Source organism: Epinephelus moara, chromosome 14, assembly GCF_006386435.1.
Source record: "Epinephelus moara isolate mb chromosome 14, YSFRI_EMoa_1.0, whole genome shotgun sequence".
In the NCBI taxonomy this organism is placed as follows: Eukaryota; Metazoa; Chordata; class Actinopteri; order Perciformes; family Serranidae; genus Epinephelus; species Epinephelus moara.
The window spans coordinates 15,243,566-15,264,247 of NC_065519.1; the positions used below are offsets into that span (position 1 = coordinate 15,243,566).

General features: G+C 42.3%; 1 protein-coding gene across 1 annotated transcript in view; it reads right to left on the reverse strand.

The window, feature by feature from the left end:
* Window positions 1–20,682, reverse strand: part of aqr (aquarius intron-binding spliceosomal factor) — a 73,789-nt gene that overhangs the window by 42,606 nt on the left and 10,501 nt on the right. Inside the window, exons 12-21 of the mRNA XM_050061649.1 lie at window positions 19,128–19,244; window positions 18,877–18,990; window positions 18,503–18,606; window positions 14,220–14,322; window positions 10,944–11,064; window positions 9,304–9,445; window positions 8,452–8,630; window positions 5,761–5,928; window positions 2,523–2,692; window positions 1,328–1,569 (exon numbers count right to left, since the gene is read on the reverse strand). Of these exons, the coding sequence (XP_049917606.1) occupies window positions 1,328–1,569; window positions 2,523–2,692; window positions 5,761–5,928; window positions 8,452–8,630; window positions 9,304–9,445; window positions 10,944–11,064; window positions 14,220–14,322; window positions 18,503–18,606; window positions 18,877–18,990; window positions 19,128–19,244 (1,460 nt within the window). The remainder of the gene's footprint in view (window positions 1–1,327; window positions 1,570–2,522; window positions 2,693–5,760; window positions 5,929–8,451; window positions 8,631–9,303; window positions 9,446–10,943; window positions 11,065–14,219; window positions 14,323–18,502; window positions 18,607–18,876; window positions 18,991–19,127; window positions 19,245–20,682) is intronic.

The window sequence follows — 20,682 nt, forward strand, 5'->3', positions numbered from 1 at the left end:
GAGCAAAAGAAGAAGGAAAGGATTATTATGGCCATATCTAATATACTATGTAGTACTGTGACAACAGCTGTATCAGACAGTATAAAAATGCCAATATCTATTAGGGGTGGGGGGAAAAAATCAATTCACATAAGTGTTTTTTCTTTTCTTTTTATGATTTTTTAATGCATTAATCGATGTAATTCAAATGTGGAGGTGGAAAGAAGTTGCTGCGTCTATTTTGGTTATCTAAGAGTATCGAGGTCATTTCTGTTTCAAGAAAATCAAAGCCGAAGCGAGAAAGCAGGCGGTGAATGGTCTAAGGACGGACCTTCACCTGTTCCAACAGCAGCTAGAATTCAGCCAGCATGAACTTGCCGCCAGATCAGACAACTTTCTGCTGCCGATACACAGATTAGACCCAGACCGCTGTAAACGCCAGTGCGGGGTTTGCACTGGCTGGATTTGAGGTGCTACAGCCGCTATTGAATCTGTCTCTGGAGCTTCCACTGGATCTCCTCCTGGCAAATAGTGTCCTAGCAGCGGGGACAGGAGGAGGCTGCAGGGTGGCTAGCTAGCTAACCTGTCTCATTTGTGGTCTGATAAACAGATAGAAAGAGTGAGAGTGGTGTGGTGTGAGGGGCTGAACACACAGTTCTACAATGAAATAAGATTTTACCCATTTTAAATACTAAAGCAAATGGAAAATCAATAAGTAGCGGTCAGTATTAATCTTGTTGCAGCTGCCACAAATAATTAAATGAATGGGAAACCTAGCACTAGCGTGATGAGCAGAGACAGCTAAATGTAGCAGTTTGGGTTTACTTCAAAAGGTATGTATTTTCTATTCATTCTATTGTACATGTAATGCACACTTTAGTATGTAAATAAGTAAGTTAACTTTATCTAATACAGCAGCTTTCGAAGAGCAAGGTCACAAGGTGCTTTACTAGAAATAAATCTTTATAAATAAGACCATAAAAAACAGTTCTTTGTTTAGCACTTTTCTAGTGTATATGATGCTGCTGAAATAAGAGTCAGACAGACAGACTGACATGAGATGTGCATTGTTTTTGGATATATGTCTCATAATTTACAGTCCCTAGAAATGTAAAATGCAACTTTTTTTCCATGATCTAGTGTTAAAAAAGTGAACAAAAATCACAATAAATCGTAATCTCGCACACAATACATATTGAATTGGCACCCAAGTATTATAGTAGTGACGAATCAAGAGATAAGCATATCGTCCCAGCCCTAATATCTACACATTAACTTTGATCAAGGTAAGTCAACCTCAACAAGGCCTTTCCATTTGTCATTTGATTATTGGATTTTTGACTTTCACCTGAAAGGGAAGACTTGCAGCTCTGGGTTCTCCTCAGTGACCTTTATGGTGTAACCAGGGAAGCATGAATGTAAATGGTCCAGGGACAGAAAGGTGTCGTTGAAGTCCAACGTGGAGATCTGATTGGGCATTTTGGAGTAGTGGGCACTGCCTGGGTCGCCATAACCAAGGATGATGTCGTGAAGCCAGTCTGGGACGACACACTCTGTGTTCATTAGGTTTCTGATGGTCTCTAGCACCGCCTAAAACAGAGAGACAGAGAAATGTGAGCAATGAAAAACATCAGACAACAGACAACCATCCCACAAGAGGTGGTTTATCTGGATAAGAATAGCTTTGTGGTGGGCTGATGGGACAGCAGGTAATTTGTACGTCTGTCAATTACATTTTAATGAACTGCAAACTGTCTAATACCCTGAGCATCAAACATTGGGTAGGGGAATGTGTTTACTTTTATCTATGTCACACATCAAAGATTGGGAAGAATGTTTCTTGAATACCCATTAGTTCCTGCTCTTTTCAAATTCATAAAAAAAGAAACACTTCAAAGTCATCTGACATTGCGCTGGCTGTGAAAGACAGAAATGGGTGTGCAGAATTAGAAATAGCAGATTTGACAAAGCCGTAATGAGAAGCTCTCAAATAAAAGGATGTGATAAACAGCAAAAGGGTTTTGCGCATTAACAAAATGGAGCAAAATAACATAAGACAGATGGGGTATTTAACAAAAGTTGCACACACTTGCATGGATAACTTTACTGTGACCTGCTGAAAAACTTAAAAAATGTCAACATATTTTACCTTTCTTAACCTTTTTAACAGCAGCTGTATTTTATACTGACAATACAACATGGTTATGCTTTCCGACAGAAAGCATAACAACAGTATACCCTACAATACTGGCTTGCTGCCACAAGGGGATTCTTAAAGGTGAGAGAGGTGGGGGTACATATCACATGACTATCCAGTGAGAAGTGTCTCTCATTGGGATCACTGGGAGGGCCTTGAGTGGGTGGTAATCTCAGAGTTGCCCTGGCCCCAACCTTACAGCTACAATACCCAAGAGAATATAATATGTGCGATACATCACTCTGGGGTTGGGATGTAAGGACCAGAGCTCAAGGTCTTAAGATAAAGCACTCAGATACAATGTACAGTCAGGGCTGATCTCTGTGCTTCAGTGTGTAGTCCAGACCTTGAAATTGTTCTCCTTGGGTTTGCGTCTCATGATGATGTTGAAAGTCTCATATGGGTCTTCCGTGCCACTTTGAATACTGCTGGTCATGTCCTGTTGATACTGGTTTGGGTCCAGCCATACGCGGAATGTCCTGGCGTCTCCACGCAGCTTAGGCTTTGGGTCAGGTCCTAGACCAGAGTGGTTGCAGAGAAAACTTGTTACAGAAACAAAACGATAACCTCTAGTGACGAATAATTAAAGATCAGTATTGTTAAAGAAATAACATTACCAGTGCCAATATCAGTACCTTTAGGGTGCTTTCAGACCTAGAGTTGTCTTGCTTTGTTCCGAATCAGGGACTAATTTTGTCACAAAGTTGCATAATTGCCTAGAGTTGGTTTTACAAGCATTTACAAGCGGACCAGATCAAAACACAAGAGAGCTGCTCTTGATTGGTCAGAATTTCCATTGGAGAAAAATAAGTAAGTAAGAGTAAGAGTACACTTGCAAGATAAATGTGACACTTTCTAATGTCACAATGGAGGGACAACTAGGCAGGTTGATTATAGCGCTGGTCATCGTGGACTATATTGCTGTCATTGTTCATTTTAGTCAAACCATACAGTTTGAAAACGAGGCGCGGCTCCAACTAGAAAACAATGTTTTGATGCATTGGATGTGCTGAATGTGCATATTAAGGCAGTACAGGAGGAGGTGCACATTAATAATCCTCCAGGACTGTAACATGCTCATGTTTAACCCAAACAATGTGTCATGTGACTGCAGTTGGTTCGGATCGAGGTTGGAACATGTTCTCAAACGAACTGCACCAGAGTTCGTTTGTAACCAGAATGAGACCACCTCTTCAAGAATGTCTCAGCCCGGTTGTTTTGGTGAGCACCCAAGTGTGATTGCTGTGTTCACACCTGCCCAAACAAACCGTACTTCGGGGGCGAACGAACTTGAGTTTGATTGAACCAGACCAAACAGAGCAGGTGTGACAGTACCCTTAAAGTGATATAGATACCAATAGAGTACCTCATTTAATATCTTTGTTTCTACTTCATTAAATACTCATCATTTGAATGAAAGTGTTCAGTTACGTAAAATGCCACCAGAAGCCACAGCTGCTTAGTATAGTCATACTTTCAAACGTTTTGGTGGCATCTCAGCACACCACAGACTGTATGGGATGTAGCTGCTGTGGTAGTGGGACAATCACACATCACATTTAATCACTGCATTTAATTCAAGAACACTTGAAATGGTTGGCTGCAAGCAAAACCATACAGTCTTTTTTTCTACATCTGGGTAACAAAAGGATCAAATAAAGGTATAGTTTGACTGGAGAAGTTTCAATACTACTTGGTAGTGGGCTATTTCCTTCAAAATTTAAAAGACCTAAGACTAAGACCCAACCCTATGAATAATATATCTAAATTTGTATGCCATTTTTCACATCACTGTCATAAAATGTTACACAATCTAAAGAAAAATCTTATTCTAGGCCAGGCCAGTAAAACAAAAAAATAATTAAAAAAATGTCAGAAAAAAGCTTTTAAAGGGACAAAGGTGAATATTAAACCTAAATTTATTTAAATTTATTCAAAAACCATGATTTCAATAATTTCCATCCAACCCTTCCGTTAAAAACAAAACCCTTTCAAAAGAGCTCACCATGGCTTGCCTTGCTACAATACTACGACTCCACAGTAACTGGAATTACATAGATGCTTGACTGACAGGCCACAGGCTTTAGGCTTACTCCCATAGGGAGCCTGTGTGGTGCAGCAAGTGCAGCTTTCACAGATGTCTAAATAGATTCTTGTATGGAGCTGCAGGGCACAGAGCAGGAGAGTGAAACTCAATCCTGTTGACCTCTGACGTGTGTGTGTGCCCGTGCATGTGTGCGTCTGTCCCAGTGCACATGTGTACAGCTATGTGGGGATCATCAAATCCCCCCTTACTAAAATGAGTGTGGTGATAGCTTAAGAGTGGAAGCTACACCCTCGACACCACGGGATAACAATGAAGACAGCTGGGCCAAGGTGTGTGGGCCAAAGCAAGTGTGTGTCATTGTATTAAACTGTCTGTTATTAAAAGGCAGGATTAAATCAATACACAAGTAGATTTACATGGAGACACATTTGTTCATTTAACTCGCTATGAATTTGTACTATTGTAGCATCATTTTAGGGTTTGATGATTGGAAAAATATATGAGTGATTGGCGATTGGCTGAGAATACCGCAAACTGTTTTTGTGGGGTTCAAAGTCAGGTAATTGTGTCCCAAAATGCACGTCTGAGTTTGCATCTCCCCACACCTCCATAAAGTGCCCATTGATTTATGTCTCACCACCACCCAGTTACCCAGAGTACCACTGAGCACCGTTGGGGATCTGAAAGTTTAACCAAGCTGACACTGGCAGGGCATGTTCCCTGGCAGCGTGTCTATTTAGAAAGCCCTGCCCTCTGCATATTTAATCCAAACAGATGAGAGAGGATAGGGGAAAGGGTGCTTCAGTGCATGGACACATGTTCCGACATGGGGAAAAGGCAAACACTTAGAATAGCAGGGCTGCAGGCTAGCTTAGGTGAAGCAACCACTCAGAGGGACTGCTTTGGGCTGTGGGGAGGAACACGACAGGGTAAACAGCGGAGATCGAGTTACTATATAAACATATTTTACTTTCCAGGAAAGACCAAAAATTTGAATTTGATCTGCGGGGATCCCACTCGTGTGGACACACACACACAAAACAGAGTGTCTGAGTCTTATTTTTGATGACAGCAGATCTGAATGCTTTTATTAGCGAAATATGGTCGCTTACAGATCAAATTTCATGCTGTGCTCAAATAATGCTAGAACGCCTTGTTGCTGGCCATACCTGGTTTTAGAGATAGAGGTGAGTGTTTTCTATATGACTGTATTCTGCAGGACAAGCACATTCAGTGTTCTCTTACAGAAGCACATCTATCCAGATATAGCCAATGCAGCTCTTCAGTTAAATCCAATAAAGAATGGAGAGGGCAGGGCCCAAAGCTCTCAGGTGTTGTTGTCGACCTCAGGTTAATGGAATGTTAATGTGAACAGGTCAAGTCTCACTGTGACTGTCACCATGACAACAGCAGTCTGACCCTGTCCTGTGGATCTCGGTGGGGATATAGGAGGTCTGACGGGTGGATGGATGTCATTTGTCACTGGTGTGTGTGTGTCTGTGTGTGTGTGTGTAGGCAGGGGTATATATGAGCATACCTTCCTCAATGACACGTCCCTTGTCATCCAGCATACCCTGCACCTCGCAGCCTCTCACGTACACCAGGCCGGTCTGCTCCACAAAGGGCTGGCGCCGGTCGAAGCGTGTGCCATAGGGCAGGTTGGGCCGCACCGTGATCAGAAAGCAAACGTCATGCTTCCGCAGCCCTATAGGGGGAAGAGGATGGAGAGATGGGTTAGAGAGAAAGAGAAAGAGAAAGGGGGGAGAACAAAAATGGTTTTAGAGACAGAGAGGAAAGAGAGATAAAGGGAAGGGACACAGGAAGAAAGAGAAGTGATGGTGGAGTGAGACAGAGTATGTGGGAGATGCGAGAGAAACCATCCCGTCAGCATTTGCCTGATCTTTAAAACATGAAGCTCTAATTATACGATGGGGGAAGAGCTAGTGGATGGAAGGAAGTAATACTTCATACCTCCACTGAATTACAAGAAACAAAGTAAAACCATAAAAGTGGGTATAAAGAAAGTGGAGACATAAATTTGGGATATATTAGGCTTTTTTTATCCACTGATCGCATCATTATTTCTACAGCATTTGCCTACGGAAAGAACCCATTTATTTTCCACATTAATTAGTGCAATACACTATTGGCACACGCTGGCGTGAACATATCCTATATCTTTCTCTGGAGAGCTGCAGCAGGCGGCTCGCCGAAGGCTTCATTGTGCTTTCCATGTTCCCAGTGAATCAATGTCTTTCAAGGCTGACAAGCTCCTGTTAACATTATCTACAGTGCCCTTATCGGCCACACAGAGAGATGGAGAGAAAAACGATCAGAAAATAAAACAAAGAGACTCAGTGGTAAAGGCTACAAAGAAATAGCATGTCTTCACAGAGACGTGAGGTAGGTGGGGGTCATGAGTCAAGGCCCAGTGGGATGGTAAAGAGTGTGTGGTGAGGGAAGACTTTATGGAGGTTATAAACTGCTTACTAGGAAGCCTGTTAGAAGACACGGAGGGAAAAGAGGAAAAGAAAAGGTGGAGCAAGGCAGAAAAAAAGGGGAGGGCAATGATGTATAAAAGCCATAGATGTATGAGGAAGTGCTGTTTAATCCATTCATTTTTTGGTTGATGTTTCCTTTCCACTATCCTTTGTGAGTAAAATATAAGTAAGGACAGAATGCACAGTGTTTCCTCTGATTAGCATTGCTGCTGTATAAAAATCTCTCTTTGCACAATTGGCCTTTCGCTAAGCCCCGCCCCTTTGTCATAGTCTGACAAGCTGTAACTAACTGCACTCCCTGAAGAAATATCATATTTTTAGAAAAATTACACAGTGATTCCAGAGAGAAGCAGACAGAGGGGTCTGTGTTTGAAGGATATATCCAGGATGTCAAACTGACTCAGCAACAACAACAGGTTAAAAAGACAAAGATAGTTAGAAGCTATAGGCTATAGGCTATAACTATAGGCTACAGATCACAGTGGGCTTCCCCCTGTGCTGCTGCCAGCACCTGGACCTCTGTCGCTGGACGAGCAGGGATCTCCGGGGGAAGTCAAACAACGTTCATCAGCACACACTGCGATGACACACAGCTGAATATCAGCAAAGTTTCCCTGCTTCCCTTCACTGGTTCCTGTACAGCAGGGTCGGTCTTTGTTTCACTATTATAATCATTAAAAAGCAAAAGCAGCATGTGTATACATTCAGTAGGTTATATCTTCAGTAGCTAGCTAGCTAACCCTACACTTTTCAGGGTCTGATTTTGGTTTTGGAACAGGGAAGAAACGTATATCTTTTTCCAACCTCTCCAGGTAATAAGTATCATTAATACACAACGTGCCCCAGACACAACATTTAGCTCCAAATCCACAAAACCAGCCTGAAAATGAAGGAATCTGAAACATCTGCATTAGAGTCAATGGAGCACAGCTGGGTTGGTGTCGGAACCTGGTCTTAGCCGGCCCAATGCTACGCTATGATTGGCCAGTCTGCGTCTGGGGCCGAGACTTAGCAAAGGGTTAATTAATTTACTATCTCTACATTAAGCAACCAAAGTTGGGGACAAGCAAAGATTATAAATCCATCATCCCCCGATCAGGGTTCTCTGATCAATCCGCAACCAGTTGTTATCAGTGGATATTCATTTTAAGTAGTCTAAGAGCCAATCAGATGACACAACCTGAGGCTCAGACTGAACATTCACTCTTAAATTAATGGTTTCCGTCTAAGATGGCATCCAGTTCACCTGCCTGTGTCGAGTGAAGACACGCCATCTCTCATCACACACACACACACACACACTGAAAGCTTCTGATTTCTCATCTGCATCTCTTCAGAATTTAATTTATTTTTTTGTTTGGGACTGGAAATGCAGGGTTGATTAAGGAAGATCGGGGGCAACTGTAAAAAAAATTGGCTCTTATTCAAAAACGTGTGTTCGGATATATTTTTATGTAGGTAACTTGTATCTGTGTTCTCCTTGTTAACGGTTGTCAATTGCAATTGCAGGAAAGCTAAATCAGCATAAGCGGACAGGTATAAAAAGTGATTAAAAAACATAAAAGATATTGACCAAAAAAGATCTAACAATGACAGACAGACAGACAGACAGACAGACAGACAGATAGACAGACAGACAGACAGACAGACAGACAGACAGACAGACAGACAGACAGACAGACAGACAGATAGACAGACAGACAGACACACACACACATTCTATTTACCTTCCCACTCATTCTTGATATGATCTTGCACATTGAGGTTAACAGTGACATCAGCTCGCACACGGGCAGGCCAGCTCTCTCCAATATTGGGCTTGGCAACCTCTACTATGGAAAAAGAGGTGATCGTTTGTGCCATCCTGGCCCAGCCCCCAAACACCACTCCACCGTACTCGGATTGCCTGCGCAGAGGGACAGACACAACAAGAAGTTAGACAAGCGCTGTGGGCTGTTGTCAAGATTGAAATCAGTTGGATTTAGGGCAGCACATGGCACTACTGCTTACTTATTTACTTTTGCAGGAACAACAAACAAGTTGCTACATCACTTGACATAATGGGAGCACTTAGTATGTTAAGCAATGGGTTTCCAAATGCGGTTTACCAAATGTCACAGTCTTTTAATAAAATATCATCAATGCGTCATGCCACCTTGTGAGAGGCAGACAGAGGACAAGAATCTGCTTTCATTGATGTGAGAAGACAAAGAGAGCTGCAGCAGAGTTAATGGGAGAAATTTGTTCTACTTAGGCAGAAAAAAGACACCAGTGATGCTTATCAAAGTGTGAAGATCCTATTTCAAACTCAGACTCTGTCCTAATTTGTCTATTGATAGGTTTTATTACTGCACATGAGCCTTTTACCACCCTTTTACATTTTAAGGAAAATCTTAGATCTATACTTTTATCTGTTATTACTGCACTGCTGAGGGCTGGGAGGAACATTTCCTTTTTTTAATGTATGCTAGCACACAAGAAAATAATAAAAAACTAAACTTGAAAATCTTGAATCTTGAAAACAACAAGAGATTCTGGATCATGTTCCCTGTAGCTTTACAGAGTTGAAGACATCTCACCATGGTTTCATACGCCACACCACATCCTCTATGTCCTGTCTGATCTCATAGGTGGACTCCAGACGAAAGAGGTTAAAGTTTCTCAATAGGTAGTCATGGAGGGTCAGGAATTGGAGATTCAACTTTGGTAGTGCCAGACAGCCTGAAGAGAGAAAGAGTAAATAATCATGGATTGTACACAAATAATGGACACACCCACCCTGACACCACCTATTATTTTGAAGCATCGTTTGGCATTTTGGCTGTCGCAATCTTGGAATAACCAGATTTGGATGAGAGGGTGGAGCTAACCCTAACAGTAGCTGCTAGCTTGGTTAGCATGGTTTACTGTGATAATGCTAATGCTAATTTTTGCTAGCAAAAAACAGGCTTAAATCCATTAAAAAAAAATATTTACTGAAAAAAAAACATGCGACTCCTGAGAGGGTCTTTGGTACAACCAAATGCTGAACGTTTTTAGGCGACCAATATGTTACAAATGAAGCTCAGCGTAAGTTCAATCAGGAAGATTTTCTTTGTGCTCATCCATTCACAGTTCTCTCCATCCCACCCCCACTGCTTCCTCTAATCAGCTGACTATGGGTGTTCACTCTTCTTCACTCTAGTTATTCAATCAAACTTCACCACGATCTTGCTCAGCCAATCAGGATGCCACTGCAAAATTTAAAATCTGCTCTCTCCTCTACTGCTGCTGTCAGCTGTCAGCTGTCAGCGCGATCACCTCCAGCCATCGTATCCAGAGTCCAGGACAAGCTCAACAAAGGCCCATTCCTCTACTCATCCAGATCATCGAGACTTCTCCATCTTCTCCACATCTCATCTTCACCACCTCTACCATCACCAGCATCTAGACCCCAGGGGGTTCCCTATTCGACTATGGATTCATCATCCTCCTTAAATCATACCATCTCGATGGGGTCTAATCGCCGAAGACTTTTCACATTTTTCATTCTCATGTCCACCATTAAATATTCTTTTTATTATAAAAACAAGTCTCTCCTGATCCAATTCAATTTCACGAAGTGAAAACAAACTGAAATAGCCACAGCTACAGCTGTGCCTACGCTCTGTGAATCTGGGGTTACAGCATGGTTATGTTACCTAACCAACATTGTCGCCATGGTAGTGACTTGGCAATGGATGGCACCCACCTATCACTCAAAGCAGCTGCACCCTAACTACACATAAGTTTAAGCCTTAAAAAAAAGTGAGTTATACAAAAATTCACCCCTACAAAGTTGTCAAGAAGGGGGTTTATTGACAATTAGTCCATAAAACATTCTACTTATCTTTTCTATAATATAACAAACCACCTTTGTAATATCAACTGTGTAAACTGCTGCTTCTACACAGACTACTCATGTTACAAGTTACAAGTAATATGCTTAAGGGATTTTACTCCAATGGTCAGTGGTGTAAGAGTTGCTGAAGGTGTCCTTGCCAACTAAAGAGGATTCCACAAGAGAGGTGCCAGTTCGGTGCCAGATGAGTGCCCTCAGGATCAGGGATAACACAAGGTGTGGGCGTATGCTCTGAATACGAGGCACTGATCAGACACTGAAACTAGCATGTGTGCTCTTGTGCACGAATACTCGCACAGACATGCAAAGCCCATCACAATTCATACATGCCACACACACCTTCGCCTGAGTAGTACTCCGTCGGGACGATGTTCTCATCCCAGATTATCTTCTCTGTTGGATAGAGGGGCATCTGGTTAAGTTGCTCAATCTGAGAGATTCTGCGCTCATGACGAGACACCTGTGTGAGGCAAACAGTGAGAGAGAATGAGACAGTGAGGACAAAGGCACAGACAGCTGGCTTAATGTCTAGGATCTTTACCTTCCTTCTTTCTCAAAGTGAGACGAGGAATTACAGAGAAAACATTCCCACAAAATCAGGTCACTCAACAAATCAGTTTCATCATTCCCACAGTTCACGTCTGGTTCAACTGAAGCCTTTTATTATTTATCATCCTCAGTGCAGTTCTGCTGCCACACCTCAGTCGGCCACTGCTCTTTTAAATGTACAGTACATGTTTGAAAATGGACATAAAAGTAAAGGCTACTTTAAGGGCTGAACATTTACACATATTTTGGATGATCAAACCAGGATATCATATTTGTTTACATGTGATTATATCTAGAAGGATGGGCAACCATGGCACGGGTAATCTAGAAGTACTAAATCAAAAGCAACAGGATTATGCAGGTGTTATGATTTGATATTTTAACCTTAGATAAAGATGCTCTACACATATGAATGTTACTGCATAGTAATGATGTCACTAGTTATTTTCTGATGTATAAACCAGGGCTGTTACTTTTATTATCAGTTAATCTGGGGATTATTTCATTGATTAATTTTTTGTTTTGTTTTTAACATGTTAGAAAATAGTGAAAAATGACCATCATAATTTCCCAGAGCCAAAGGTGACATTTAAATGTCTCATTTTTGCACCCAACAGTCCAAAACCCAAAGACAGTGTAGGTTTACTAATACTGATAGCACAAAGAAAGGAGGCGAATCATTTGTGAAGCTGTAACCAGGTAGTTTGGCATTGTCGCTTGAAAAACTGAACTACAATAATTAATTACTCATCAAGAGTTCCCACTTCATTTTGTGTTTTTTGGCTACTAGATTAAAGGTATACTTTGCTAATTTTCAACCAGGTTTGTATCATAACAGTTTGAATCGCATGTGTAAATGGACTGTGGTAAACTTCCCTCCATCTTACCACAGCCCAGATCTCCCTGCTCATCCCAGCTGGTTCTGGGGCTGTTGCTCAAAAGACAGTTTGTAATTCTGCATTTCCATATTAACTGCCACCATGGACATAAAAAGTAAAAAAGGTGGATCAAAAGAGAGACCCGCCCCAAACGCAGCCTAAACTCCAATCAAACTGTAAAAGTAAGCAGTGCCAATCAAATCTGAACCATAATTATGTTACTGCATTGCCTATTTCTTATCTACAATGTTTTCAGAAACATATTTTAGTGCCCTGTTTAGCTGAAAGTTTGTGAACAGGAAGTAGGCTCCATGCTGCCTTCTGTATCGTAAAAACAGAGGCAGAAAAAACTGAGTGCTGATCAAATATAAACCAAGATTTTGTTATTGCACTGCCTTACTGTTTACCTGTAATACAGTATTGTTTGTTACCAGCCAGCTGCCATTATGTTAAACGGAGGAGCTTGCATAACATCACCTACCAGTGTAATGGTAGGTTACTAAATCTTGAGCAAAAGCAAATGCCACAGCCCCTTTCCTTAGTTTTCTCTGGTCTTGTGGCACCAATTCCAATTTTTTTTGTCTTTCTACTGCATAGACAGCATAACTTTATGAAAAAACATCTTTCCAGCAGTGCAATATTTCTTTAATGCCCAAATTAATTCACCTTTGCTACACTACTCATTACCTTAAGGTATGTATTTTCTTGAAAAAAAGAGCTATTTCTTCAAACACTGCTGGTAAACAGGAAGCTTCTAGTCTAATGTGCATGTATGTTTCAATGTAATGCTTTGATCTTTGAACCCAGCACCTGTCCTGCTAAGGATTTGTGGATGTGCACACATACATTTTGCTATCATGTTCTTTCTCTTCTGGGAAAAGAAATGAATTCCATAAATTTTTAACAGTGTCAAGGGGAGTGATATTTCCTTTAGAATACAAACCAGCTCATCTATTGCACCCGAGGAAGTAAGGAGCCTAAACACTGGCTCTGGTGCACTGCCTCCTAAAAAGAATGGTTCCTCCTCCCTGAGCATATTCATGATAATGTTCTCTGCAGAGAGAGCAATTGTTTTGCTACGGCGTGGCAGAGTCGTAGTCCTGTGGCCCCCTCCTCTTAAACCCACACGGTCAGATATGCTGGTTGTTGGGGGCAACCTCGGGCGCAAACAAATGAGTCCCCTGACATTATCTCCTGCAACAATCTAATCAGATAATTATGAAACGGCTCTTCGCCATCGCTTCTCGGAGAGGACCTGGGGAGGGTCTGAGTGGGTAATTATGAATAACTGCAGGTCAGCCTCGAAACACCCACTTTGATGAAGAGGTCTACAGCACATGTGTGAGTGTGTGTTGGGAAGACTAGCGGGACAAAGGTCCAGCAGTTTCCTGGAGGGGGTTTTAAAAATGAAAATGGGAGAGCAGGGGAAGGGGAACCAGAGAGAACAATCAAACCAGCTCTAGCCTTTCAAGAGATACTTAAAAAAAAAAGACAAGGAAAAAAAAGGCACTGTCTTCAGTTTACCCTACGTCACACAAATGCCCATATAAAGCTGTAATTGGATTAGAGGGCAAACTCAAGAGGGACGGGCTGTGGAGAGGGGATGCTATATGTATTCCAAGGTCAAGGGCTTAAATTAATGACTTTAAAATGAGAAACACAAAACCTATTATGCCGTAGTGCTGACTGGCCAGTTATTGTTCTGGAAAATAACTGGTCGCCAACATTGTTTGTAGAGGTGCACCAAGACCAACTATGCATCTTTTATATGGCATGTTGACAAGCACATAGTGCCTGAAGTATTGCTTCATTCCCTCACACAACTTAACTATTTCCATCTAATCAATTCAAATGTCTGAGGCGTTATACATTATATTGTTGGGATAAATATTTTCGTGTTTGATGTGTGGTAAAGCAACAGGACCATATTTTCTGCATGTAAGTCTGAATTCCCATTCCCATAAGCCATATGTCACTGGTACGTCTCTGCATGTCCATCCAAGATTATACTGTAATAGATGTAATTATCTTTATCCTGACATCACATCCTACTGTGAAGCCCCTAACCCTCACTGCATGAAAGAGGCAATATTTGACAATTGTAAATAAATATCTTAAAAATGCCACCAAGACTTGAGAGCTCAAACGCCTGCATGGACTATTTAATGAAAGCCAAGACTGCACCTACCAGCAGCTCAAGGAGAACCTCCTTCTCATAGGTGGTGTCTTGTCCTTCAGACAGCTCTGGCAGCAGACACAGATACGAGGCCACCTGGTGGAGCGTATTGGGACTACGGAGAAAGATGAGATAAACAAGTGGTTAGTCAGCTAGAAAAGTTGCATTTGTGATTACACATGTAGTTGACACTCCAGAGCAGAGATGACAGTAAGGAATAAATAACTGCTGACCAAAGTAAATGATTTGGTTATGACTGAAAAGGTGAAGATTAAGATTGAGAGAATGATACATTGATAATAAAAAACATTCCCACTGTGTATTATTGCTTCAGTGCATCATATTTGCAAAAAGTAAAAATGTGTGGGTTCAGCCTCTCTTTTGGGATGCTACCTCCCCCTCTGAGAGAGATATTTCAAATGGCGACAGCGACAACACTATATGTGTGAAGATACACCGCCTTATCAAATTCATGTGCTTGTTAGCACTGCAGCACAAAGCAATTCTTCTGTTTGCTTTGACACTCACTCCTGCTCTGTCAGCATGTGTGTGTTAAGGGGCCGCGGCGCACTGATGCGACAGGATTATGAAAATCAAAGCCCATCTCCGTCTCGGAAAGCTGAGGCATGGCTCTCTGCATACAGACCTGTTTTAATCAGGCTGACACACTGTGACACGGGCAGGGTCTGGTACACAACGAAGGACAGGGCCTGGACACATTGTGACAGCCCCGGACAGCCACACGTGGCTCTGACCTGGCTGTATCCGTGCATGCGCATGCATTCTGCTACTTGTGATGCCGCGCTTGGGCAGTGGGGTGGCAATTCTGCCAGTGTTGCAATTTAATGGCCCCGGTGGATGACCTGGCATAGGTCATGTGGACGTTCCCTCCCTTAGCAACAAAATAACAGCAGCACAACAACTCACTCTAAGTAATGGAGATGACAGGGCCAGGTCATGACTGACAGCTGAGCTACTGGCAGGGTAAGGTAAGGATGGGGACATCATAAAAACTGGTCTACAATAAGTTTACTCTTCAGCCTGAAGGCTGTCTTGACCCTTGCTCAGATTTTGGATAAGCCATTAAACAGCAACTTTATTTAGCTAATGCATAATGACATCAATTAAGCAAAGAGCAAATCCCCAAAGATGTTACCTAGCCAGAACAGGGCACATTCAGCTACACACTTGTGTACGCACTACGCACAGCCACAATATGAGATGACATAACAAGCCATTAATAAGACAAATAAAAAACAAAAAAATATATCAGCCTTCAATATGCTGGACAAGCTCATATCTAGATTCATATGGCAAAATAAGAGACCAAGAGTGAGACTTAAAACGCTCACTCTTGGGAAGAACAGGGGTGGACTCAGCCTCCCCAATATAAAATACTATTTTTGGGCCGCGCAACTAACAGCAGTGGTAGCCTGGATTGACATGGAGTCAGGATGCCAGTTATACCTCTATCCGCTCTAGTGTTTTTGAGCAAGCAGTCCCAGAAGAAATTGGAAATCAAAATGTGTGGGTGAAACACACCTTAAAAGTATGGTCGACAGTCCAAAAGAGAATTAGAGGGACAGCTGCCCTTTCACGGGCTATGCAGATTGCTGGAAATCCGGATCCCCCCCCCCCCAACAACAGATATCACTTTTAACAGATGGGCAGGCAGAGACCTAAGGGTTATGTGACCAGTTGTTCTGTGACAATGTTTTCCAAGACAAAAAAGTGATATGTTCCGGTATTTTCAGATTAGGCATTACATCACAAGCCATAAAGACTGGAATACAATTAAAAATGCTCCAACAAACGTAGAAACATACTTTATTAATATAATTAAACATCGGCTACCCAACAAAAAGCATGTTTCCCATATATACAGCAATCTGTTACTGGATACACCAGACAATACTTTTTATATCAAAAACAAATGGGAGCTGGAGTTAAATATTATAATTGAGGATGGAGAGTGGGAAACAATGTGCATTGGATGTCATGAGGGTATTAATAGTAACATCTGGAAGGAGTTTGATTGGAAGATGAAGACAAGGTTCTTTAAGACACCTTCGGTAGTTTCCAAATTTGTAGATAACCCAGCTGCAACATACTGTTGGAGAAAATGTGGAATGGTTGGCGACCACTCGCACATATTTTGGGATTGCCCTATGATGCTTCCTTTTTGGAAGGGGGTAAAGATAGCGATAGATAAAGTTCTGAGAATTGATTTACTATTCACCCAAAGTCAGTTTCTTTTCGATCTAACTCCTGAAGACATGTACACCAGAGACCAAAAGCACCTGTTACATATACTCTTGATGACTGCTAGGAAAATGGTGACAATAAAATGGATGAATCCACAGCCACCTACAGTGGCACAGTGGAAACAGAAGCTGAGGGAGGTGTATGGAACGGAGGCTTTAACTGCTCAATTACAATTAAGGTCTGATGTCTTTGTGAGGAGATGGCTACCTATAGCAAGATACCTCTCTAACTGAGGGGAACCCCACACTATGCTGTAATGTCTTAACTGTCCATTTATTTATTGTATTTATTTATTATTTATTTATTGTGTTTTTCCATGTTTAATAAAAATACAGTTAAAAAAATGACAAAGGGCTTTTATGGCAGCCTGAATCTTCCCATTCCTTTTCTTAGTCACATAACATCCTCAGAACAGGAACCAGGATTAACTGAGAAGTGCAATCGATAAAATACTAACACCCTTTCCGATAACAGGACTGCGCTGAAGACTAATCCACAGAGCTAATTATACCCATTATTTTGGCATTCCCATTCCTGATGACTCTTCAATTTTGCTAGCATTTCACAAAGTGATGCATACTCTTTGATCATGTAGTAAATTCATTTTTTGGGGGGTCTGAAATGACACACAAACTTGCATGTTTTATGTAACTGAAAGAAGTGCGTGTGTGTGTGTATGTATGTGAGAGAATGGGTGTGTATATGTGTGGGCAGACTAAGCAATAATGCTGCGTTTGTGCGTTTGGGGGACTTAGCGGATAAATTCAGAGCGGCGGGTGACTGGGAGCTTAGCCCGTGGGTAGCGCAGCTGGAATAAACTGGCATTAGCGTGAGTTGTTTGGATGAAAAGTGCCTCGTTAAATCTGATCGGCATATTTGGAGTTACCCAGGAGCTGCTTTGGTGACAGTTGTGGAGTGGGGAACAATGCAGTCCCTGCTATATTCAAAAGCCTAATTCTGGGGAAAAGGAGCAGAGCTGCTACAAATACATGAAATGGTTCAGCGCAGTCTTTACCTGATTCAGCTCGGCTCGGCTCATAACCCTCCGCCTGACTCAAAGAAACTTAGTGTGGGGTTTAAAAATTTATAATCCACTAAAAAAAGTTAAAAAGAGGTGATGGATATACAAACATTGACTGCAATTTGTGTTGTTCCAGCACAGAACCTCAGAGCAATTATGACAAACAAAAACATGAAGACAAATAAGTAATCAGTCACCCACTTTGAGTGTGTTGTAAAGCCAAAACATAGTGGTTATAAACTTTCTAAAAGCTTGGGTGAGTAATTTTAAATTTTCATTATGACATTAAAATGCCAAGAAAGGTTAGAAACCCCAAAGTAATTACAAGTTACCAATAAATCAATGTCTTTTCACTCCCCTTCAAGCGTGCGTGTTAGTTTAAAAAAACCACACACAGGCCAGTTCATCAAAGCGAGGGTGCTTTTTAGCTCTTTGGCGAGCTAATATGATCCGACAAACACAGCTGTTCGGAGAGTTTATTCTCAAGCCACTGCAAATCGATTAAATTAATGAGGCATGCCTCTCTCTCTGGCTGGTACCAGCTGCCTGTTCAAGGGCTCACTAGCTGCCATTTAGCAGGGAAGTCAGGCAGCAATGGCGGTGCTTATGCTATACTGCAACATAAGACCAAGATAGGTAGGCAGTCTGTGTGTGCTGGTACTTCAACTGAGGCTTGTATGCTTTGGTCCTTAAATAAAAGGTCAGATCTGTATATTATCCGCAGACAAACTGCTGGAGGGCTTGTTTGTGTGCAACTCTCTACCACTGACAGCTCTCCGAGAACGTTTAATGTGCTCTCTAAAGTACATAAGGGCAGGGGGTAAAAAGGATGAGCCACCTCTACCAGGAAGTGGTCCTGTTAGCTAGAACAACACTCTGGTGCTCAGTTCACTGTAGTTGTACTCAGTCCAATCATGCATACTCTCCCTCCACATCCCTCCATCTGTGCACTGGCGAGCTGCAAGTGCACTTGTTCATTTCAAGATTCACTCCGGATGTTCTGATTTACCTGAGATGCCCAAAGTGTTTGGTCAAGGATTCTCGAGTGTCGACTGCTGCTACGTTGGACAGGGCAAAGTCCTGCAACTCTGGGAAATGAGCAAAAGCTGCCCTCTGCAAGACAGGAAACACACAGCAAAACACTCATGTGAAAATCAGATTGGTAGCAAGCAGTATGATTTTGTTTTCATATTACACAGTTGCTCTCCCAAACAACATGAAGCTACATACGCCTGATGCACAATAATATCCAGAAGATCCATGAAGAACATCCTGAGCACTTTCAGTGAAAAACAACAGCTGAACCAAAGCAAACAAGACAAAGCAGGCAGCCCAGATTTGCCACAGCATGTCTGTCTGTCCCTCTTTATGTATGCTGTTTACCTGTAGGGAGAGGATCCTGTCATAGTGCAGAGTGGTCATCTCTTTCTCTGTCAGGGCGTTTCCTGTCTGGTCATTGATCTCAAAACCTGTGTAGAACTTCAGCATGTCCAGCAACTGCAGAAATGTAGCAATAATACAAGTTACTTCTACGCATGAAAATGATGAGGTGATTTAGATTTCAGGGTGCTGACATACAGTAATTTCAAGTGTACATGCATATGCAGTATTTCCCTGTGTTTGCTGCTGTGTACCTGGCAGAAGAGGTGTCCCTCCTTCTCTCTATGGGTGAGGCTGGACAGGTGGCAGCTGACCACCAAGTGAGAGTCATCCAACACTGTGTTGAACCAACGTCGGGTGGGCAGCAGGGCCTAGACACAAAGGACACCATGTTTACAGATTTGGACGTCAGGCTTACGTACATTCATTCATTAATCTTCAATAACCTCTTATTCTGTTAGGGGTCACGGGGAAGCCGGAGCCTATCCCAGCTGACATTGGGTGAGATGCAGGCTACACCCTGGACAGGTCACCAGACTATCACAGGGCTGATACAAAGAGGGACCACTCACGCTAAAATTCACACCTACAACCAACTTAGAGTCACCAATTAACCTGCATGTCTTTGGACTGTGGGAGGAAGCTGGAGTACCTGGAGGAAACCCAAAGGCTTTAAGTTGTGGCTAAAATACTGAGCTTTGAGAGTTGTATGAGGGACTTATCCATAGTCGCTGTATTACCTACAGCAGGTAGCTGTCGGCATGCCCCTAGTTTGGAAAAACAGGCAGCTCAGCAATGAACCCCTGTGAACAGGAGGCAGTGTACACTGTATTTAGTATATTTTCACCACTTTACCATGATGTCAGAAAGCCCCCTCCGACAGGGAACTGAAGCCGTTATCTATGCTCTTTTTAAAGCCACCAGACCAGAGTGTGGATAACCGTCGGGCCTGGTTTCAGATAACAAATCAGAAATTTTGCTGCTGTGTTGTGCTATGGCCTATTCAATTAATTATGAGATAACGCCTGAAGGCAACACAGGCTCTGCTCCAACTGAGTGTGTGTGCTGCTGTGCGTGCGGCGTGTTTGACTGTGCGTAACAGCAGCCTTTTGATGGTCATTTACACACTGTCCATGTGTGATCACGGTAAACAGACAAGCTGTAACCATGGTGATAACTGTGTCAGGTAATAAACTGTGTCGGGTTCGGACTTAAAAATCAGAAAGGCAGTCAGGTTTGGGCTGGGCTCTGTTATAACTGTCTCGGACTCAGGTCGGGTTCGAACAGGAAGATGCAGCCTGAGCCGTGCTCTACACCAGACTCCTTGGGGGAAAAAACAGCAATTTTACTTCGCAGAACACCGGAGTTGCTGGTCTACTGCTGCCTCGATCGATTAGTTTGCTTGTGTTATTATGTCACCTGTGTTGTAAAGTGTTCAGATTCACCAAAGTCACACAATAACACAAATAAACTAACCGATTGAGGCAACAGTAGACCAGCAACTCCTGTGTTCTGCAAGGTAAAATTACTGTTTTTGTCAAAGGAGTCTGGTGGCATGGAAGAGAGCATAGCTGGATATAATGCTTCAGTTCCCTTTCTGAAAACAGTGCCTGATGGCAAGGTAAAGCAGAGAAAATATTCTAAATATAGTGTACACTTAAACTGATAATGATTTTTTAGGTGGCTAAAATACGTTTTGCTGCTGCCCCACAGCAGTACATTGCTTGGTGTCTATGGCGGTACTCCTGCCTGCTTCTCCTGACAGAGTGAATGCCAATACACCAAATATGAAAAGCTCTGAACTACCCC